At 39.7% G+C, this 25,056-nt stretch overlaps 1 protein-coding gene across 1 annotated transcript; it reads right to left on the bottom strand.

The window, feature by feature from the left end:
• Window positions 1-1,361: 1,361 nt before the first annotated feature.
• Window positions 1,362-24,796, bottom strand: LOC139454038 (probable methyltransferase-like protein 24). The gene is made up of 7 exons (XM_071235522.1): window positions 24,718-24,796; window positions 7,714-7,876; window positions 6,797-6,930; window positions 6,418-6,546; window positions 4,136-4,210; window positions 3,854-4,001; window positions 1,362-1,769 (listed from the first exon to the last, which is right to left on the bottom strand). Exons 1-7 carry the CDS (start codon window positions 24,747-24,749, stop codon window positions 1,440-1,442), a joined length of 1,011 nt encoding a protein of 336 aa, XP_071091623.1. The 5' UTR covers window positions 24,750-24,796; the 3' UTR covers window positions 1,362-1,439.
• Window positions 24,797-25,056: the final 260 nt, after the last annotated feature.

Genomic DNA, 25,056 nt, shown 5'->3' with positions numbered 1-25,056 from the left:
GACACGGGGACACGGATGGCCCAGTCGTCTGAGTTCCCGCGATTCACTCTGCAGAGTTGCGTCCCTTGGGCACGCCAGAAACCTATGATTGTGGGTTCGAATACCGGTTCGCCCCGATTATGTTTCTAGGTTTGTCAGCACCGTGAAATAACTGGAATACTGTTAAAAGCTGCGTTAAACCGAACTCACTCACTCACTCAAACTGACACGAGGCGAATTGATGGATCAGGTGATCAGGCTCGGGGACTTGGTTCATCGCATAAATAGTTAAATGCATACATTTAATATATAAAGATGTAACAGAAGAAATTCTTTTTTATTTTCTTAATAAATGTACCATCTATCACAATAAATGTATTGACGACAAATAGTATACCATTATCATAAAATGGGTAGGTTTCTCGGCGGGATAAAGCCAACGGCTAAAAACGATATCCGTTGGGGTCATATGCGGATAGAGATGCAAATATCAAAGGTCAAGTAAGGACTGCTCTCACACACTCCGGCCCAGTGGTGACTCAGCATAACGCTATGCCGCATGGAACTCTGGGTAGGAGAGTGCTACTCTCAGTGTCTATAAACAAACATGGCGTCGCCCTTGTCATTCGGCAATCGAGTCAGAATTAATCATCGGGAATCCGGATAAACTACATTATCAAAAGAACAGTCTCAAAAACTTAAAATCAGTGTCTAACTGTGACGTAGCTAGGGCATTTTACAAGTTTTGGCAGCTTTGGAGATATAAATTTCGAAACAATTTTGCGAGGGCACTGGGCCTAGCCAAGTGGGATCAGTAGCCATATCCGTGCTTGTAGACCTCTGGGCCTTGAAACCTTTTCCACAAATTAAAATAGTTGGATTTGGCCGAAATATGTTTGAATTGTTACCTTGTTTCGTTTTGTCGCTGTGTGTACAGCTGATTGCACTTCTTTTGTCTTCTTAACGTTACGACAGGACAGGCCGACTGTCAACAACGTCTGAACGTAGCCGTGACGTCTCATAGACGAGGGTTAGAGTAGCTTCCCTTTGACAAAGGGCAGTTACTCTAGCGGACAGACCGTTGGATTGCCGCGAAATTCAAGTAAAAAACAATTGTTGTTTTGCGAACATGTTGCTCCGCCAATGTATAAGAAACAGATTTCAGTTGGAACTATATTGGCTACTGTCACTGTCCGACTGACACATCACTTACCCTGTTACGTAATGCGCGCATTCCAGGAAAACTCGCAATGTTTAGGTAATGTTTGTGAGAGAGGGAAAGCCATTTTCAAGCACAGAATTAAAAATGACATTATATGATAAAGAGGTTATCACGTTTGTGTGTTTGGGGATGGTAAATATCCTGTTTTAGGAATAAACAGTATGTATTTAGCTCGTCAGGGCTCGCTAAATACAATGTATGATTATGAGTATTAAATGACACCACACCAATTATAAAATTACGACCCCACTTTCCTCATCGTCTGCACCATGGCGATCTCCTGACAACTGGTTCTCATCATGCCGAATTTTGATTTATATTGACAGGATCCTAGGTTTTTGTGCGTCAAAAAAATACGGAAACCAATTTCATGTAATTGTCTCAGTGTCCTCAAGTATCCCACATACACTTCAGCCGGAGGCTCGTAAATGTATCCAGTTTCTATGATCCAGCTGTGGAGCTCCAGATCCAGGGTGGTGACGTCATCCAGGAAGCCGCTCGCAATGGCTTGTGGGAGAACTTTCCATTCCCAGTGTTCGATGTCCATCTTTAAGACATCAACACGTCGCTGAAAGAAAAACAAAACATGCACACATATGCATACATTATGGATATAAGCGATGTTCAAAGAAACAATATAGATACTAAGGATTGGATTAATCAGTTTAGAAACTTGCTTTTATGTCCCGACATTCGAAGTCAGTTCCACTATGATCCCACGATACCAGATAGTGACGCTCAAAATTATCCAAATCGACAATTTACAAAGAATACTTACAAATATTTGACTCTCCATGAGATGAGATTCTAGATGGCATTCCTACCATATCTGGATCTAGTATTTAACACAATTTCTGAAACTTGACACATTCCAGCATCCTTGTCGATTGACATTACTTGCTTTCCAAATACACAAACAGGGTGATATAAATAATGCAAATAACTACAGAGGTATTGCTCTCCTTAGAATATTCACCAAGATATTTACCTCCAGTATAAACAAAAGATTAGTTTTCTGGGCTGATACTTTGGATGAGCTTAGCGAGACACAAGCAGACTTTAGAGAAGGTTACAGAACTATCGATACCATCTTTATACTGCAAACTATTGACCAAAGATATTTAAAGACAAACAGAGGGTATTACGGTATGTGTCCGAACTAACTCAGAAACTGTCAACAGCCAACTCGGGAGTAAGACAAGGTTGTATTTTAGGTCCCTCCATTTTCTCTTTCCCCATGAACGGACCAGCCTACAAATATTCAGGTGTATGCCATCTATCCTGGATCCTGCATGTTAAACAAGCATCTGTTGTAACAAAAAATGTTTTAATAGCTATATTTAGGACGGAAGAGAATAAATGGAGAATATCTTCCTCATGTGAATTACCTTTATTTAGAAATATAAATATTCTTTTTCCCCAGGTATCTTAAGATAAATCAGACATTGTTTACAGGTCAGAGATTTGGGGGCTACCGCATTTGAAGAAATAGAAAAAAATACTCTATGCCTGAAAGAAATATCTCGTTGTAAAGGTTGATACACCAAGTTGTATGGTCTGTGGAGAATGTGGTAGGTTCCCAATGCTTATATTTATTCACCTATAATGGTTGGAATTACTAAATATACCATCACATAGATTCCCTAAGAAATGGTATCATATGATGCTACTTTAGCATAACCATGGAAACAGGAAGTGGGTAACTTGTGTAATTATTGTACAGCAATGGCTGTGGGTATGTTTGGTGTGAACAACATGTAAAATGACCAGCCTAATGTAGGAAATCTTTAACACCGAAGTTAAAAGATGTAAACTTGCAGAAATAGTGTCACCATGTGGCTTTATCAAGCAAATGTCTTTATCATAAAATTCGGAAACCAGACATTTACAAGGAATATTACTAATGTGATTTGAACGTAAAGAAATTTCGTGTTGCTTCAGCGAGATTCCTAAGTTCATCGCACGATCATCATTTTTTTCCACTTAGCGACACACATTGTTTGATAGGCATTACTTAGAAATAGACGGATACAATATTAAACGCGTGTTGACCAAAGTAGAGACATTTATGGATAACAAGTTCTTTATTTACTGTAAAATGTCTCAACTTTGGACGACAAACTTTTAATATTTTCTTTAATTTGAAGTTTACACGATGTATGGCTTTTCCACTGGAAGAGAGGCCGGTCACAAAACCGCGAAACTGACGTTGATGAGGGTATGAACGACACAAATGACGTTATTTCATAACAAAATTCGCATAATCATCAGAATGTATTGTATTATGAACCAATGATCTGTGACCTCCTCACGACGGCAATGAAAGTCTTGACAAACGTTGATTGAAATGGACGCTTTCAATTATGACAAGCTGTATCACTGTAAATGTAGTTGTATTTAAGTTAAAAAGAATATTTTGTAGGTCAAAAAACACATTTTATTCTCTGAAAGGAAGAACCGTAAAAATGTATTTTCTAAATACCACAAAACTGACAAAATATATTTTGATAATAGTTAGAGTTACTTCCCCTACTCCTCTCTCACCGCCAATCCCTCAGAATATCAACAAACTTAGGTCCCTTACCATACACAAGGGTCAGCAAAAACATTAACACCGTTAAATTGCCAGTTTTAAGAAGAGAGTTGTCTCACCTTTGCGTGGCCAAGCTCCTGTTTGATTGCTCCCAATGTACGCATCTCCCATCCCGTCTTGTTGGGTGGGATATGAACATTAACATCCGACAATCCTATGTTATGGAAATATACTCTCTCACTCCGCTTGTAGCTCTTTTGATTCATGCTGAAATGTGAACGAGTGAAACTGTGACGCACAAAGCAGTCGTACTGACGTCATGCTGGAAATCGAACCAACCGATCGTGATATTTCGCAAGCTTACATTGAAAATAGCACGAAGAAACAAAACAGTTACACACCTCGGATCAAAAGAATGAACTTCGCATCCGTACTGCCTCGCAATCTCGTCGTCAAAAGTGAAGTCATTGTTTATCCTGAAAGATAACAAACACATCATATGCTATCAATAGTTGACGTGGCTCTATCTTGAAAATCAACACCTCTATTAAAAGTGAATCAAGTGAAAAACTGGGATCCAGTGAAACGTGCCTCTCAGTCTATTCAGCTCTAAATGTCATTGAAGAACCTGCCTCACGTTCCTTTACTGTAATGTTGTAGCCCTAAATAAAGCAAGTCTAGGTTCATTGTAAAGGAAGTTGCTTGTTTCTATCAACATTATATATTTCCAGAGACTAAGAGTTAGTCTAAACCTGAACCTGCCTGACAAGTTGGATTTACTGGGAGGGGAAATCTTGACACGTCAAGATTTATTCCTGTCATTTCTGATATAGAAAATGGATTTTAGGGTGTTACAGTTGGTGCTGGATTGGGGTTTTAACGTCATCTTGAAAACTGTAATAATAGACACTTGCTGGAGGGGCTGTATAGTAATGTAAAGTGTTTACCCGACAGAGTAGACTAGACACTTGCTGGAGGGGCTGTATAGTAGTGTGAAGTGTTTACCTGAAAGAGTAGACAGACACTTGCTGGAGGGCTGTATAGTAATGTGAAGTGTTTACCCGACAGAGTAGACTAGACACTTGCTGAAGGGGCCGTATAGTAATGTGAAGTGTTTACCCGACAGAGTAGACGAGACACTTGCTGAAGGGGCCGTATAGTAATGTGAAGTGTTTACCCGACAGAGTAGACAGACACTTGCTGGAGGGACTGTATAGTAATGTGAAGTGTTTACCCGACAGAGTAGACAAGACACTTGCTGAAGGGGCCGTATAGTAATGTGAAGTGTTTACCCGACAGAGTAGAATAGACACTTGCTGGAGGGACTGCATAGTAATGTGAAATGTTTACCCGACAGAGTAGAATAGACACTTGCTGGAGAAACTGTATAGTAATGTGAAGTGTCTACCCGACAGAGTAGATTAGACACTTGGTGGAGGGACTGTATAGTAATGTGAAGTGTTTACACGACAGAGTAGAATAAACACTTTCTGGAGGGACTGTATAGTAATGTGAAGTGTTTACCCGACAGACTAGACTAGACACTTGCTGGAGAGACTGTATAGTAATGTGAAGTGTTTACCCGACAGAGTAGACTAGACACTTGCTGGAGAGACTGTATAGTAATGTGAAGTGTTTACCCGACAGAGTAGAATAGACACTTGCTGGAGGGACTGCATAGTAATGTGAAATGTTTACCCGACAGAGTAGAATAGACACTTGCTGGAGAAACTGTATAGTAATGTGAAGTGTCTACCCGACAGAGTAGATTAGACACTTGCTGGAGGGACTGTATAGTAATGTGAAGTGTTTACACGACAGAGTAGAATAAACACTTTCTGGAGGGACTGTATAGTAATGTGAAGTGTTTACCCGACAGAGTAGAATAAACACTTCCCGAGGGACTGTAAAGTAATGTGAAGTGTTTACCCGACAGAGTAGATTAGACACTTGCTGGAGGGACTGTATGGTACATGTGAAGTGTTTACCCGACTGAGTAAAATAGACACTTGCTGAGGGACTGTATGGTAATGTGAAGTGTTTACTCGACAGAGTAGAATAGACACTTGCTGGAGGGTTGTATAGTAAACGTGAAGTGTTTACCCGACAGAGTAGACTAGACACTTGCTGGAGGGGCTGTATAGTAATGTGAAGTGTTTACCCGACAGAGTAGACTAGACACTTGCTGGAGGGACTGTATAGTAATGTGATGTGCCGAACCGACAGAGTAGACGAGACACTTGTTGGAGGGACTGTATAGTAATGTGAAGTGTTTACCCGGCAGAGTAGACAAGACACTTGCTGGAGGGACTGTATAGTAATGTGAAGTGTTTACCCGACAGAGTAGACTAGACACTTGCTGGAGGGACTGCATAGTAATGTGAAATTTTTACACGACAGACTAGAATAAACACTTGTTGGAGGGGCTGTATAGTAATGTGAAGTATGTACCCGACAGAGTAGACCAGACACTTGCTGGATGGGCTGTATAGTAATGTGAAGTGTTTACCCGACAGAGTAGACCAGACACTTGCTGGAGGGACTGTATAGTAATGTGAAGTGTTTACCCGACAGAGTAGTCTAGACACTTGCTGGAGGGTTGTATGGTAAATGTGAAGTATTTACCCGACAGAGTAGACAAGACACTTGTTGGAGGGACTGTATAGTTATGTGAAATGTTTACCCGACAGAGTAGACCAGACACTTGTCGGAGGGACTGTATTGCCGATCGTTACACACTTCCCATCCACCGTCAGTCAGGTGACCCAGGCGGTTGATGTTTTTACACAACACACCAACATTGTCCACAAACCTGCAGTAAAAATAAAATATACTTGTTTTTCTAGCTGTAGCTGGAAAATATCAACCACCCCCTGTGAAACAGACAGGTGAGAGAAGAGGGTTACCTGTGATATAGACAGGTGAGAGAGGAAGGTTACCTGTGATGTAGACAGGTGAGAGGGGAGGGCTGCCTGTAATATAGACAGGTGAGAGAGGAGGGTTACCTGTGATATAGACAGGTGAGAGATAAAGGATACAGTCGAATGACGGGGAATATTTACCCGTGATAAAGACACGTTATTTGTTTGTGTGTTAAATTCTTTAGAATGGCATCCGGTGGTATTTCGATAAGTCCATCGTTGTTTATAAATCCGTTCAAGCAGTCTTGTTCAAGAAATATCTTGTTTGGTTCTCGCTGAAGAAAAAAGAAATAAACTTTAAAAAAATAATCCTTGCATATGTAGAGCGTAATATTGTTAATGAATTGTTTATAAAAATTACCACTTTAAATCTCAATGAACGACTGTACAGAAATGTGTTGTTGACAAAGTAAATGTATACACTCATGTTTGACGATGATATATTTGATACCGGTAACATAGGGTATTTCATGCACCATATCAATGTGTATCTCACAAAGGATTGAGTGTGAGAGTGAGTGTGGTTTTACGCCGCTTTTAGCAATATTACAGCAATATTAAGGCGGGGGACACCAAAAATGGACTTCACACATTGTACCCATGTCGGGAATCGCGCAATTGGGAAACGATGACATGCATCAACCAAGTCAGCGAGCCTGATCACCCGATCCCGTTAGTCACCTTTTACGACCAGCAAGGATTTGTGAAGATTCTACCCCGGATCTTCACGGGTCAAGGAACATAATAAGGGTTGGGACCTACGATAATGTGATCCTGCCACGTTTAAGGGAAACCCCGCACATCGATCCAGGCCGAGCGCCATGGACACCATTTCCCAAAGAATACATATTGAATAAAAATAACTCACCCCAACCCATTCTTATCCCTTTCTCAGCTCTAGCAGCCAATATGCAACACCGTTTCAGCTCGTGGAGTTCAGATATTTCAAGGTGTCTTCATACTCAAGGGTTCTTTGAAAAAAAGTGGTTTTTTTAACCTTATACATAACTATATTTCGGGAACTGTATGTTAGCCTAGTGTTGTGATACTTGTCTTACCTGATAGGTGAGGGTATTTCCAGCAGGGGGCAGGCCTTGAACAATCTTTCCAACTTTTTCGTCCCATGTTTGAGTTGACTGATTCGAGAATGCAGACTTTTTCCAGACAACAACAGCTAGAAAGGTTCCAATTAGAAGAAAAACAACCGTCCAACTTCTACGTCTAAAATAGACAAGAAAATTTGTTTCTTTTGCTATTGTTAAAGCAGCATTTAGCAAAACATAGTTATATGACAGTGACCTGTAAATCGAGTCTGGAACAAACAATGCAGTGATTGATATAGCGACACATACATACATACACACAAGATGACGGACGGACGGACAGACATATCAAGCAGTACAAAACACTCACACGCAAGCAGTCACATACTCAGACCCACCCACACCAACACCAGCGGTACGCCACAGACAGACACTCACAGAGAGACACACACAGACACACACAAACCTCCCATCACTAGCAGGAAGCCAAACTCACATACAGACACTGGAATACACAAACACACACACACACACACACACACACACACACACACACACACACACACACACACACACACACACACACACACACCGGCACACAAACAGTACGACACACACAAACAAAAGGTGGCTGACACTTTAAAATCAGCCAACCATGTTCTTGCAAAGTGTGTTTGGGGGAACAACTCAGGAATACCATTTACCAGGTTGTTAAAGCTGAAATTTTGAAGGCTTATGGATTGGTTCCTGGTTCGGTGGGGATTGTAGAAACTCTACACGTTAAAGGTGTCGACTTGATTTGGCAGGGGGGAGATGATTGGCTGATCCTGTTGTTTGTTTTGAGACTAGCACTCCGGAAAGTACTGAAAATCTTGAAAAAGAAATTCCAGGTATTTTGTTACCTTCGTGAAATGTTACTCGTGCTAAGGCTAAGCAAAGTTCAGTGAAGGCAGTGACAAGGGTGAGTGAGTGAGTGAGTATGGTTTTACGCCGCTTTTAGCAATATTCCAGCAATATCACTGCGGGGGACACCAGAAATGGGCTTCACATATTGTCCCCATGTTGACAATGACAAGAATCACAATCACCTCGTCGCAACAGTCTTTAAGCTTCTGAGAAAGTCCTTGGCAGAACACCAGGGTAAAAAGTGATCTTCACAAGATAGCTGGTCTTGACGTAATGTGAGACGAAATGTGAGATGAGACAGGGACGTGCCCACTATACTTATGTAGTCTAACCAGCCCCAAGCACATGTACAGCACAGAATATTCCACATGTTTCTGAAACATCCACCCATGCTGTCCAGGAAGTTTACAGATAGTTTAAGCATCTAAATATAATAATTTCCTAACCACTGCTTACATTAAATAGAACTACATTCCTGACTCTAATCATTGTTCAAATGCAATGCAATGACCTAATACTGAATCTGAACAGAAACAATGTAATACAAAGTTTAACAATAAATTACTCTGTGTAACACTCTCCCCCTTCGGAGAAAAGTTTGAACATACAGAGAACTTTCTTTGCTGATAAAAGTTCTAAAACCGCTAAATACTGCAGATAATAATCTTTTTACATGTTAATTTTGAAAATCTGTTATCAAAATGCAAATTATTTTTGCAGTCAGAACCCAACCAACTCTCGAGAATGCATAAAAAGAAATGTTGTCTTTGCCTTTGATATGCTTGATGTCTAAAGCACAGACAGACTCCAGCTCATTAGACGTTGGTTTCTGTTTTTCATTTTATGAAGGTTAGTGGATTTTGATCAATGTTCACTTGAATAGGACACAAAGTATTACCCAAGTTCACTATAATTTTTAACAAAGAGCAAGAGTTTCTTTTTCAAAGGTGGAATAATTTCTGTGTTGTTTGTCAAATTTTCGTCAAAAATAATAAACAGGATGATCAAATCCTGATGAATCTTCCTACAAAAGGACAGCTCAAACACCAATGTCACTAGCATCTACTGCCATCCAAGTTTGGTGCTTGGAGAAGAGGAGAATTCATGAGTATGGCTTTAGTTTTCTCAAATGCAGCCTGACAATTGCTGGCCCAAACAAATTTCACCATTGTGCCCAGCAAATTAGTGAGAAGGGGACTTCCGGTATGGCGCGCGAGCAGATGTGACGTGAAAGATAGGCCTCTGCTATCAATCCCATCCATCTCAATCAAAAATGTCGTCAGCATCCCGTAAAACCCTCCAAGGGGTGGTAGCTCAACCAAAGCATCAAACAACACCACGATGGATAGGTATATCGAAGATTCTTCGAGCGGAAATGTGAAGAAAACTTCCCCACCTACCAATACCAAGAATAGCAACATGGCGTCACACGAGGTCGAGCTTGAAAGTTCCACGGCGCGAGAATTTGTGCAAGATTCTGGGGCTGACGAGGACATGCGTGCCTTCATAACTGAGGTGATTGGTAGACAAACAGCGGAAATATGTGCTAAAATCGATGGAATAACTGCAAGGGTGGTTGACCTCGAGAAAAGTGTGGAATTCAATTCGGAGCGAATCAACACGACATGGCGAAAGAACTCGAAAACATGAAACGGAAAGTCCTGTTGTCAGAGATATACTCACGAAAAGCTAATATTCTCATATATGGAATGCCTGATTCCACAGAAGACCTTACAGACGATGCGAAGGATATTTTTGTGCGGATACTACAAATAGATTCTGAAACTGTGAGGAATATGAAATTTGTGAATATTCATCGTTTGCCCGCTCAGCACAAAAAGATACAGAGCCCATACCTGGATAGAGACCTTGTTAAGCAGACACGTTTCAAGTTCCCGAAAGATTTGACGAAGAAAAAATTAGTCTTCAGAACGGATTTACCTCCAGAATTAAAGCAGCGCAGGGCTAAACTTGAAGCTAAAGCTTACCCGCTTCGCAAGGAGCACCGATACCAGACCCGAGTACTGGAGAGAGGGACAAGTGTGTCATTACAGTATCGAAAATCAACTCAGATGGCCTGGAAAACACTGGATTTGAATGAAACCCCCGTTTTCGACTGAATGTGCGAACGTGTAACAACGGTTATAGTGTGTAGTAGGCAGTGCAGCCTAAATTAAGGCGTGTGGGTGACCAGTTGTGGGGATGTGTCATAAGTGTGTTATTCTAACAACACAAATCTACCATCACAAACTTTGTTTTGAAAAGCAGGACATGCTAATTTTCTGTTTGTTTGGACTGCCTGACAACCCAGTTTGTGTTTTCTATATATTGAGCCTACAGGATCGAGTGATTCCCAGATGTGTTTATTAAAATATAAACGTTTAACATTCCAAGGATTATATCTATATATATCCTGAAAGCAGAAACGGAGCTGTCAACCTTGTCGTTCTGGAGTTCATTCTGGATTTTAGCTCAAAGTGCCTTTTGTTCGTGGTGTATATTCGACATGGTGTGGTGTCGGCTGGATTTGATAAAGTATTCATTTGGACGGATTTGTAAGGTTTTTGGACCAAAGCTCGCTTCTGTACGCCCTTTGACAGGTCAGTCGTCATTATTTGGCAAAAATGCATTTTTACTGTTTGTCATATATAATAGGCTAATTACTATAAGTCTAAGATCTTTGTGGTTTCAACCACGGTGCTGCACTACGTAACTGTTTGGTCATGTGACATCTACACAAAACACCAAGACCTACCAACATATCAGACATAAGATTTATATATTACTGATATTTTTAGAAGATATGTAATTTTCTATGCAAAAAATATACTGTCTTGGATAAATATGTGTGTGTAGCATCGCCACCACGTGGGGAATGATGTTGAATGTGACATATCATGTTACCTCTAGCAGCTGTTTATCTGTATTTGCTTACGACACTTTTCGTGACTGTAAAGAAGACTGATGTGTTTATATTAGGGGCAGTAAATGTATGATGTTCTGTTTAATTGATTGCTACATGCTGACTTGCATAATCACAGCAGTCGTTTGAACTTAAATACCTTTCCACGAGCCATATATTGGAGGGTTCAGTTTAAATCACGTGACACAGACATGTGACACGTTAACTTTTCACTTTGTTTACTGTTTTAGGTTTGTTGTCATTTTCTTCCCAGTGAGTATTTGTGTCTCTTTATTCTCAATGAGAGGTCGTCTTCAGTTTATTAGGATGTGTTGAGTTTGTAACTGGTACCGTGGAGGTCGTAGTGTCATGATCTTTGGAGGAGAGATACCATACCTGAAGTATTATTTCGTGTTCTTTGTTGTTTTATTTGTCTTGTGTGACGGATGTTGTGTGAATGTGTTTATGATGCAGAATTATTGTGTATTAGATCTAAGGGTTTTTTGAAGGCATCCCAATGAAAACTGCCAACCCAGTATTTGAAAACTTTTTGTGCAACATTGTATTTCCTTTTTGCATTGCATTTATTCCATATGTATACATTCCATACAGGAATTATTTCATTACTGGATCAGAGTACTTTTTTAAGTCAGACCTTTTGTGTGTATTAGTATCATGATAATGTATGGAAACTTCAGTATTGGTTCTATGAATTGTTGGGGCCTTAATGAATCTAAGAAAAGAAAAGATGTTTTTAATTTTCTCAAATCTAGACAACATGCTCTCTATATGCTACAAGACACTCATTTTGTGGAGAACTGTGAGAAATTTATTCGAGCAGAATGGGGATTTGACTGTATATTTAATTCCTTCAGCGGAAACTCTAGGGGAGTAGCTATTATGATCAACAATCATTTTGATTACAAGATACATAATGTATTCAAGGACATGAAAGGGAATTTGTTGGTTCTAGACATGACAGTTGAAGGTGTAAGGATGACAATAGCTAACTTGTATGGACCCAACAGTGATGATCCAGAGTTTTATAAGCTACTTCTTAATAAAATAAAATCATTTAACAATAAATCGGTAGTGATAGTTGGGGATTGGAATTTAGTGCTAAATCCTTCAGACGATACTCATAGTTATGCACATGTAAATAACCCTCTAGCAAGACAGCAAGTATTAGAATTAATGGGGGAGTTGGAGCTCATTGATGTGTGGCGTGAAGAAAACCCAGACGTTAAACAGTTCACATGGAGAAGGAAGAAACCTGTAAAACAAGCCAGATTAGACTTTTTTCTTATTTCTGAAAATTTGTACTCGTCAGTTTGTAGAGTTAAGATTAATTCTGGCCATAGGACAGACCATTCACTGATAGATTTATGCTACCAACACTTATTGGAAATTTAACAATTCTCTGCTGAGTGATCCAGCATACATAAATGTAGTACACTCAGTAATATCAGATGTTAAAAAGCAGTATGCAGTTCCACTTTATGACAAGAAAAATCTTGATAAGTTGCCAGACTCTGATGTACAGTTACTCATTGATGATCAATTATTTTTAGAAGTATTACTGATGGAAATTAGAGGGAAAACAATATCTTATGCTACATTTAAAAAGAAAGAGAGACTTAAGAAGGAAAAGGAGTTGACAGAAACTATTGAAAACATAGAACATAACATTGTCATTGACCACTGTCTTTTGGAACAAAAAAGAAAAGAACTAGAAGAACTAAGAAGAATTAAAATGGAAGGTGTGTACATAAGATCCAGATCTAAATGGATAGAAGAGGGAGAGAAAATTTCGAAATATTTTTGTGGCTTTGAAAACAGGAATTTTGACAGTAAGACAATGACCCAAATTGAGAGACCTAATGGTGAAATCTTGATTGATCATAAGGAAATTCTAAAAGAAACACAGATGTTTTATCAAAATTTATATAATTCACAGGAAAATGATATTGTTAATTTTGACTTAGAAAGATTACTAAACGAAGGTGATATTGATATTCCTACTCTAGATAAGACTATGTCCGATACCTTGGAAAATCCTCTGACCTACGAAGAGCTACTGAAGTCTTTGAAATCCATGAAAAAAAACAAAAGTCTAGGATCGGATGGTTTTTCTGCAGAGTTTTTAAAAAAATTCTGGAAAGACATTGGGTATTTTTTGCTGAGATCCATCAATTTAGGCTTTAATAAGGGGGAGTTATCTGTAACTCAAAAACAAGGAATTATTATCTGCCTACCAAAAGAGAACGGACCGAAACAATTCGTAAAAAATTGGAGACCAATCTCGCTTCTTAATGTTTCATATAAGTTGGTTTCTTCATGTATTGCAGAAAGAATAAAAACTGTTCTTCCAAATTTGATTCATTCTGAACAAACTGGTTTCATGGCTAATAGATACATTGGTGATAATACCAGGTTATTATATGACATTTTATTTTATACTGAAAAACATAAGATTCCAGGGATGCTCTTATTAGTTGATTTCGAAAAGGCTTTTGACTCTGTTGCATGGTCCTTTATACAAAAATGTCTTTTTGGGGGGTTTGGAAGTAACATCAGAAAATGGAAAATGTCTTGTACACCAACATACAGTCATGTGTAACTGTGAATGGAAGAACATCCGCCTGGTTTGATATACAGAGGGGATGTCGTCAAGGGGACCCCCTCAGTCCCTATATTTTTCTTTTTATGTGCCGAGATACTGGCAATATTAGTTAAGAAAAATAAAAATATCAAAGGATTATGTATTAATGGTAAAGAAAATATCATAGAACAGTATGCTGATGATACTGAATTCATTTTGGATGGAAGCAGAACCTCATTCGAAGAAACAATTTACACTTTAAAACAGTTTGCTAATATTTCAGGTTTAAAAATAAATTATGATAAGTTCGAAGTTATGTGGATAGGGAGTAGAAAGAATAGTGATGTACCTGAATTGAATATTAAATGGAATCCAGCAACTTTTAGAGTTTTGGGAATTGTTTTCTCCACAGATCTTGATTTAATTGAAGATTTGAATTATAGAAGGAAACTTTATGAAATTGAACAAATCATTAAAAAGTGGATGAAAAGAATTATTACTCCTCTAGGAAAGATAGCAGTTATTAAGGCATTATTAGTTTCTAAATTAAATTATTTTTTCTTATCGTTGCCCAATCCTTCAGAGCAGTTTATGAAGGAGTTGAACAAGTTACTGTTTTCATTTTTATGGAATAATAAACCAGATAGAATTAAACGTCAAGTGATATGCAAATCCTCTGCAGATGGAGGTGTGGGAATGGTTGATGTTTTTAAGTATGTCAAATCTCAGAAAATCTCTTGGATCAAGAAGGTGTTGTCTGAAGACTATCAGACCAACTGGAAGGTGTTGTTGATGTCTTGTCATCCAAAATTATCCACTATGCACAAATACGGGTCCTCTTTTATCCAGAAATTGAGTAATCAAACTCTCAATCCTTTTTGGAAAGACTGTTTGGAGGCTTTTTATGAACTCTCTAAAAAGGCTACAATTGACACCTTTGATGCACTGGTAAGCGAACCTCTATTTTATAATCCAGATATCAAGATTGACAAACAAACTGTTTTTTGGAAACAGTGGGTTGATGCAAGAGTGTATAGAATTTGCGATTTATTAGATATAAATGGTTGTTTTTTGTCATACAATGACTTTTGTAGAAAACGTGAGTTCACACTGCCAATCATGCAGTTTAATAGTATAGTTTCTGCAGTTTCAAACTATATTAAGAAGGCAAACATAAAAATTAGATTAGATTACAGTTTATTATTGACTAAACTTTTCTCATTAAAGAAAGTTTCCAAACATGCCTACTATACACTTTTGGGACCTTTGGTTAGTTGGAAAGCCAGACAGAAATGGGAATTTAATTTTGGTGAATTAAACTGGAAATCCATTTTTATAAAACCTTTCAAAATAACCAAAGATACAAAGCTTCCGTGGTTTCAGTTCAGAATAACTCATAGGATACTTACAATCAACTCGACCGCCTCCGTGGTCCTGTGGTAGAGCGTCCGCCCGGAGAGCGGAAGGTCCAGGGTTCGATCCCGGGCCGCGTCATACAAAAAGACGTTAAAAGATTGTACTTGTTGTTACCCTGTCTGGCGCTCGGCATTAAAGGGCTAAAACAAGGACTGGTCGGCTCGGAGTCAGTATACTGTGTCTGAGTGGGGTATTCATGTTAAACTGCGGCATGGTATCTCAGTGAGCTAGCACTATAAATCGGCATCAGTCCGGACTAGTACAAGCAGCCACACACACACATACACGTGCATGCACGTCGCTATATAAGTGCAATAATCTTGGACGCGACGTTAAACCCAATTTCACCTCACCTACAACCAACTCATTTCTATTTTATATCAAGAATGTTGACAGTGATCGATGTACTTTTTGCAGTGATGAAAGAGAGACCATCGTCCATCTCTTGTGGGAGTGTGATATTGTACAGAATTTTTGGAAACAGTTTATGAGCTTGATAAATGACAAATGTGGACACATTCATAATCTAAATCTTTCAGCAGAATTTATTATTTTTGGCTTTAAAAAAAATCTTATTACTGATAAAGTGTTTGATTTTATCATCCTGTTCACAAAATACTTTATCTACAGATGTAGAGTTCAAAATATACTACCAAATATACAGTTTTTAAAGAATGAACTCAAACTTCGCTATAAGATAGAGAAAAGACGTTTTTTGTCCACAAACAGAGGTTAGGAATTTAACAAAGACTGGATGATGTACCATAACCTTTTTGAATTTTAGGATATGTATATGTATGTGTTCATGTGTATGTATATGTGTGTATATATATGTATGTGTTCATGCCTACATTATGGTATGCCCATGTGTTAGTGTCTATATTTCCGTATCATTCAATTGGAACCACTGACTTGAGATTTGAGATCTCTCTTTGAGTATATAATGTGTGTGTGTGTGTGTGTGTGTGTGTGTGTGTGTGTGTGTGTGTGTGTGTGTGTGTGTGTGTGTGTGTGAGAGAGAGAGAGAGAGTGCTTGTGGCGTCCCTGTGTGAAAGCGTGTAAAACGGTGTTTGTATGAGAAGTGTGAATGGCTGTTGTTTTTATGATAAAAAAAGGGGACTCCATCATGTGATACATATATATTATGTATTAAATCATTTATTATCACTATTAATATCAATCTCACATTACAAATGATGTGCAAACAGTCAATGTATTAATTTGCACTATATCATGTACAATGTATCCTGAACCCTGAATAAAAGAAGTATTACAAAAAAGTGAGAAGGGCTACCACATGTGAGACATTTTTACCAAATTTACGGTAGTAACCAGCCATACCAAGAAACCGTAGTTCTTTCTGGTTTTGTGGAACTTGGATTATTGAAATGGCTTCCACCTTTGCTTGTACGGGCTGAACCTGACCCTGGCCCATACCATGACCTTTAAAGTATACATGTGACAGTGCAAATTCACATGTCACTAATTTACAGTCAACTTGGCTTCAGTGAGTCTCTCGAAGAAGGCACTGGTCCTCTTCAGGTGTTCGTCCCACTCCGTGGAATGATTAAAGATATCATCAACGTACACCATACGTAACTAGCACCAGGCTTCGACACAAGAGTGCAAGGTGAACTAGTGATTATGACTTGTTTCAATCATGTCATTCTCCAGTATGTATTGAATCTCCTTCTTAAGAGCTTCAAGCTTGATTGGATTCATCCGGGATGTTGTTTCACAGGGATCGGCAAAACACTAAGACTTTATCGACACTGAAATGTCTCTCTTCAGACGTTTTGTCATAGTATGAAAGAGAGTGACGTCCCCTTCATCAGCATGGAAATGAATTATACTTCATCTTTGTGTAGTTAATATGCGAATTTAATTTAACTAATTTATTTGTAACCTGGTGACGTACATATTGTGAAGTAAAGAAGCATAGTATCGATCGAGATGTACAGGGCCAGGATCAGATCGTTCTGTCCCCCGAGGAGCACCCTGCATATCAAGCGCAGCAATGTCACGTACTCGCCGTACATATCAGGATCTGATATGCCACGGAGATGCTTCTTGTCTTCATTTCTACTGACGATTCAGGCACTGTCTTCGTTTATGACAAAATTTATGATAAAATGAATTAGAATTCACTAATTTGATACCAGCAGGCACCATTTTTAAAGTTGTTTGTTTTACGTGACGTCATCACGACATCCTTTGTGTCAACGACGGGGCACTTTTCCGTGCATCAGGTTTATGCTGGTTCTGGGGACATTATATGCCATCCGCGGTTGTATCAGATTTGCTACTTGCGATATAGAAGCTAACACTGGCCCACCTATTCTTGGAGATGTTCAAAACACAAATTAGTTCAGTCAAGTCGGACATTTAGACACTATGAGCCAAATGTGGACAGATTGAAAGCCAACTAGCCATTATTCAGTCTGACTAGAACACTCTCCAACAGACACACAGTATGATATATGACGAGATAGATACAGGATACAGAATGAGATGACAGATATCGACGATGAACTTGATAGGCTTGGGGCGTTCATCCGTAGTGACAATGTTATTTTGTGCATGAAACGCCTGAAGAGACACCCTTATTATCTAAAGAAACGATCATATTACTTCTAGAACGTGGGAGACATCTGACGTACTCCGTGTTCACGGCCTAGGAATCCAGCGTGACAATCAGAGTAAACCACGACCCTTAATAGTGAAACATCGGGAGTCTGATGATAAAGTCGCGACTTTACGTAGAGGGGAATGTCCGAGTAACTCTCCATTTCTTAAATATAATGGAGCAGAGGCGCCGCAGGGGCCGAGGCCCATTATTTTTAAGGAATGGAGAGTTACGAGGATATTCCCCTACTTAAAACACATCCCTACTTGGGCTCACCAGCTGCCGTGAGTCGATTTACTCACTAACGCGTCTGAGCGTGACAAGAGACTCGGCTACCGTCTGCAAGTAAGAAGAAGAAGAAGAAGAAGAGGGAAGAAGTAGAAGAGTATATAGTAATGAACAACCATGGACAGACAAAGCGACAATGACGTTGCTCTGGACATTGGACATATGGGCATGATTAACCGACACAGTTCAGGGGATGATCGATTAAGGCAATACATGCCATACTATAAAAAGCAGTAGTTAAAGGGAAGTGATATGGTAGTCCAGACTGACTGACAGTCAAAATACAATGAAATGTTGGTGAGAATTAACAACGGGGTTTGTGTCTTATAAATAATGACAATTAAGTTATGGCGACATATAGATGTCATGGCAACAGGGTAATTAGCCTTTGGAGTCAAATGTACTTCAGACAATGGTTGTCGTAAATCAGTCGCTATGACATTATTATGTCATTTGATTTGTCTTTTACATGCACATGTTTATTTCTGTTATTCATAAAGATAGAGAATCCGGGTATATTTATATCGTCCTCATCACTTATTTTGGTCTCGGTGAATGCCATACTGTAATACTTTATGCATGAAATCAGGGCTTCAGCAGTCGTGACGTCCACATACATTAAGCGATAACACATTTAACTTACAATGTACATACAAGAGATCTGTAAAATGTGAGTGTTCTGTTGACGTCTTCCTATAGCTACCCGTCCGCCTCGTTCCGCTCTGTTTAGCTCTCAGTTCGTCGACACTATGAGGCTTCCTCAGCTTTAGAGTGGGTAACCGGACCATACAGTCTTGATCCGGGTCGCACCAGGCGGAGATCACACTGCCGGTGTCCCGGTATAAACTCTCCCCCGTACAAATTCTCCCCCCGGAGATTTTATACCGGTACAGATTCTCCCCCGGAGAATCTGTTCTGAAATAAAATCTCCCCCGGGCGGATATGTTTCGCGCCCCTCTCAGTATAAAGTCTCCCCCCTGATTATTCGGTTTGTTGCAATGTCTTTAAGTACTATATTCTTTAAATAGTTATCTTTAATGTAAGGAGGGTTACTTTAAAAAATAGATTATGAAATATGGTCATAATTAATTGATATTTCAGCATATTTTATTTGGTAACTGTACCTTCCATCCTAAAATAATTATAAGACATAATCATACCGTGCAGTCTGTGTATTGTTAGGGCTTTACAGAACTACATTGTCAGAACAGCTCCCATACGGAACTGTGAGAATCAGCTTTTCACTAGCTACACACAGCCGCATAAGGCTGTTAGTAAAGATACTGAGTCACACTGGATCAAGCAGGTGCTTCAGTTGAGTGGCATAGACATGAATACGTTGACGCCACACGGAACTGGAATGGCGTCGACTAGTGCCGCGTTACGACATTCTGTGCTGCTTCAGACTATACTGAAAACGGCAGGTTGGAGTAGTTCTGCGACTTTCTCCAAGTTCCACAACAAACCAGTGACTGACAACACGTTCGCATTGGCCATCCTCAACAATAGCTGAACTATTAAGCATATAATCATGCCATCATGGAGACTCGTCACATTCCAAGGACTTGGAAGTAGAAGTTCATAGACTTGCAAGTGGTTGTTTGATATTTCTAATTTGGATGTTTGATTTGTTCAAACTTGAATATCATTTTAAACTCGCTGTCAGTTTATATTCAGCATTCGGTAGCCACCCTGCTAATTGCGGAGTTTCAAACGTTTTAAAGTCTGACGCCTGGATCGCACTCGCTATCTCATAAAGTATTCGCTTTGAAGTCGTATACAACCTTCGATCTTCGCGAGCTAGTTGTATGGTTCATGACCATTGGAACGAAATAAGATACACGTAGGTTTGATAAACATGAGATACAGTGATATCAGTATCTTCCACAATTAACACTACATGTATATAATAAAATAAAACAAATTAAATATCTGCTGGAATGTGTGGTGCCATTCATTCGATCAGGTAAGAATCGTAAACGTCTGACCAGACGAATCAACTATTCACACCCGATACAAAAATACAGCCAGATTTTGTGTAACAGTGTTATTACATGACAATTGAAAATTCTTATTAGCAGGTAAACTAGAGAAAGTGACTAAATATACGTCATCCCTATTAATCAAAGCTGTCAATAAACTGAGAAGCATATCTATCGGAGACACTCAAACTAACGTTAAGTCAATACTATATTTACTACAAATCAAAATACTATAGTGTTACAGGAATAATTACATTGCTTCTGTGTGTGAATGCACTTAATATTTGGCATCGCAGTTCTCAGCTTCAGAATGGTTCACACAGGTGGTATATCTGAATTTGTAATGTGTATATGGAGGCACACGCATAGCATGAAAACACTTACCATTCGTCAATAAAGTCAAACAGTCAAACAAGTTTGTGATGTCTATGCAATATTCTATCCTTAGGAACCGCCTGTGCACAGACAAGTTGTTTAATACAATATTGTTTTCATTAAAATCTATTTCAATTTGTTTCCACCATTTTTTTACTCTTATTTATGCATGTTTATGTTGCTTTATCTTATTGCTCATATCAATGTTCCAGATCTCGTGTATCATAAAACACTTTATAGTTTCTTGTTCCTAAACAAACATTATAACATTTCAGATCATAAGCATCATCTAAAACACAACAGATGCTGCCAAGACACATATTATTTAGTTTTATTGTCTGTGCGAACATAACATCGGTGTTTAAACCTGATGTCTGGTGCATATTTTCACAAACAGGACCATTAGCTGATATAAGTAATGTAACATCCAGCTGATTTTTCAGTTATCTTACTTACCGTTTTATCAAACTGTATACGACATACGTCAATCTGTTAACGAAGTTTTTACAATTAATATTTTGAAAAAGACAGTTAAACGACAGTATTGTATGGTAGCCGTAGCAGAGAGATTGACATCCGTTGTCAACGAGAGTTGCGTGCATCACTAGGTTATTACAATGGCAGTGGCCTTGTAGAATGTAACTATATACTCCAGGATCTATGTGGCCAGTGACGGACGCAATTGACTCTCCTATCACAAGGAAAAAAGGAAAATTTGTTAATCCAATTCGCCCCTCTTCTTGTCATGTCACTCCAACAGGTAACATACTCATTCAAACAGCCTGTGTTCACACACACACGTTATCTGTAAAACCTGTTGCGTTTAACAGGTGTCCTAAATCCATATTACTGACCGTCTTTCTTACCCTACCATTTTTACAACCATCTACAGCGTATCTATCAGCCCAGTTAAATAAAGCGAAAAAATGCAGTAGAAATCTCTGCATAAAGCAGAGTCGATTGTACAATTCCGACTACATCATGAGCACGTGTTTATAGTGAGTGATTGAGTTGGGTTTAACGCCGCTTTTAACATTATTCCAGTTATATCACGGCGTGTCAGCTTACTGTGGGAGGAAAGCCTGAAGTGATGCAGGTCTCAGACGTTTACCAGGAGCACGGGTATGGTGCTGACAAACCTAGAAACATAATCGGGGCGAACCGGGATTCGAACCCACAATCATAGGTTTCTGGCGTGCCCAAGGGACGCAACTCTGCACAGCGAATCGCGGCGCCTCAGACGACGTGTTTATAAATCACTATCAAATAGTAATGGTACCAGGTGTTCACTGGTTACATACAGTGTAAGTAAAGAGACGTCTCTAATGCTGTACTGGGACCCTATATTACGTTTACGTGACCTATAAGTTAATGTGCACTCATGCAATTTATGGCAAGGAGGAATACATACCGTCCCCACCGTGCACCATTGTGCCCCGGGAAGAGTTAAGCAGGGTGTGTTAATGCAAACAGATTGTGTGAAAAATATGTGTTTTGAAAATATGTACACACCCAAACCCCCGAAAAGAGCGGACATATTGTTGAGTGCGGCGTTAAAAAAACATACATAAACGTGTAGAGTATGGAATTTCAGATTGTCAATGGCCGTAAATCTTGTGATTTAGCTGGGGCGTTCAAATGTATTAATCGTGCAAGTTTAATATATTATGGCATTGTATCTTCCAGTTTGTTTGAATCTGAATTGGATTTATTTGTGGGTTCTAGAAGGGAATCAGATTGTGTGTCCGCCATGTGCATTGAAGACGTCGATACATGGAATAGATGAGGCGGTTGATGAAGGCCATAGGCACTTGAGCCTTCACTCTGAGGAACGCCTGACGCAGTTCAGCTGCATTTGTCGGCCTTGGTCGGACGTCATTCAGCCGTCTTAGAACCTCGTACCACAGGTGCTCAGTGGGATTTAAATCGAGACTGAGGGCAGGCCCCTGCATGGTTCTGATGCCATTCTGCTGAAGGGAGTCTCTTGTTGCTCTCGCAGTGTAAGCACGAGCGTTATCATACTGAAACTCGTGGTTGCGGCGACGTGCCTAATGAGGTATGTACTGATCTGCTGTGACACCATTGCCTCTCCCTGGACCTATGTTCTGGAAGACCACAAGGCCGACCCTCTATGCAAGACCAATTCCACCCCACACCATGATGCTCGTACCACCCCATGAGTCTCTCTCAACACAAGCATCCGAATAACGTTCCCCACGGCGTCGCCAGACTCTCTCTCTCTGCCATCTGCTGTTGAGATACAGTAACGGCTCTCGTCTGAGAAGAGGACTCTTCTCCACTGCTGGTGGCGCCAATGCTGGTGCTGTGTTGCCCACTGAAGACGGTCCCGGCGATGACGTGGTGTCAGAATGGGTCCTCGGTGTGCCCTGTGACAGTAGAGGTGTCTGCTCGTCAAACGTCGACGCACGGTGTTCCCACTAATGTGTCGCTGGTGTGTCCCCATGGTCTGTCGAGCAGTTTCCGCAGTAGTAACAAAGCGATCTTGAAGATGCTGTCCCACAATCTGACGATCCTGACATCGGGTGGTGACCACTACGTGGTCGGTCATCTGTAGTGTTGGTGGTCTGATACCGTTACTGGAGCCGTATATGGTCCTTACGTGGACTTGAAATGCATTGGCTACTTGCCGGGCGAATTGTCCAGCTTGCAATCGTCCAAGGGCTTGGTGTCTTTTCATTCTTGGTATGTGGTAGCAATTCAATAACGAATGAAGGTTATCTGATGTGGGTGGATTTTTATAGGGCAAGAAATGGGGGGAACGCATGTGCATTTCAATTTGCACGGAACTCACGTGCATTGGGTTGCCATAGCCGTTGCCGTGATCGGTTTTGTTGTTATCTGCTTTGTTTTTTTATCATCAAATTTCTTTTTTCCGGACAAGGTAATGTTAAATTTTAAAAATTATTACAAAATTAATTTAAATGACAACTTTTCATGCAATGTTACATGGGGGACGTTTCTTTTGCGGTTCAGTATATAAACAATGTCGATGTGAGGCGTGGGTGAGACTTGAACACTGATACCGTTGTTATATATGTTGATGAAATGTACAAGATGAGAGACTATATTTGGGTCGACTTAAGTTGCCTGTAGCTGACAATTTTCCCAAAGTTTTTTTTAACTTGCGTTTTGAGTGGGACATGAGTTGTTTTGATCATGAATTTAATGTATTAAAGAAAACGAAATAAACGTTTTTGATTTTACTTCGAAGATGTCAAACAGACACTAATTTAAAACAGTATCTTGAAAGGAAAAAGTCGTTTCGTAAAGTTTCAAATAATAAACGACAACAGTATGAAGATCGTCAGTCAATACTGACAAGGATTGTATAGTATTTGGGCGTAAAATTAAATCTCTGTTAATGTGAGGTAATGTTTCGTTTATAACGCTCGAAGTTGTTAAATCCAATATGTGTAGATCAGCAAACATTTGATGATAATGTTGCTGATTTCATTACGAACCATACTATTTAAGGATGTGCTCGTTGTTATAAGGCCGTTAGTGTTAGTCGCCTTTTACGGCAAGTATGGGTTGCTGAAGACCTATTCCTCCCCGGAATCTTCACGGGTCCTTCTAGGGGCACATGAGTCTCTACTTGGCTTAGTTGGGCACGAATGCCACTGATAATATAGTTCCTCCTATTTTTCAGTAGTAAATCCCCCACAGAAAAGGATTTTCGTGAACGACCACTGGCGTTGCACAAACAATACATTCAACACAAATAACATCCCATCCATTTTACATAATTGTGCCCAGCCAAGCGCGACCAGGACATCGCAATAACATAAACCGACAACGCAACACATATTCTGAAACACATATGACGCAGATAGGAACAATTCTACTTATAATGATACAGAAAAAGTAGTTGACGGAACTAAATGCATTATGTTGCACCTACCTTATAGAAACCATGTCTGTAAACAAGGACATTGGAGATGCGTCACTATCCACGCAGAAAAGAGCCCAGACTGAATCACTGAAGCCCTTGGTGTTTGTGTGTGTGTGGGTGGGTGGGGGGGGGGGGGGGGGGGGGGGGGTCTGGGTCTTGGTGGCCTGTTCATCATTCACGTGACTACATTTGGGCTCCCTTTTCCTCAGTATAGTCGTCGCTATATGGCTGAAAAATAATGCCGGTGCGACGTTAAAGTTTAAATTCTAACTCACTTAGTATATTAATAGTAATATTACATAATGTTTTATTTCAATTATATTGCAGAGTAATCAGCACCGGATTGTC

The sequence above is a fragment of the Haliotis cracherodii genome, unplaced genomic scaffold, assembly GCF_022045235.1.
Source record: "Haliotis cracherodii isolate W230 unplaced genomic scaffold, xgHalCrac1.p SCAF_10, whole genome shotgun sequence".
Lineage (NCBI taxonomy): Eukaryota > Metazoa > Mollusca > Gastropoda > Lepetellida > Haliotidae > Haliotis > Haliotis cracherodii.
Note: the sequence above shows the minus strand (reverse complement) of the source record. Positions and strands in the feature narration are given on the sequence as shown.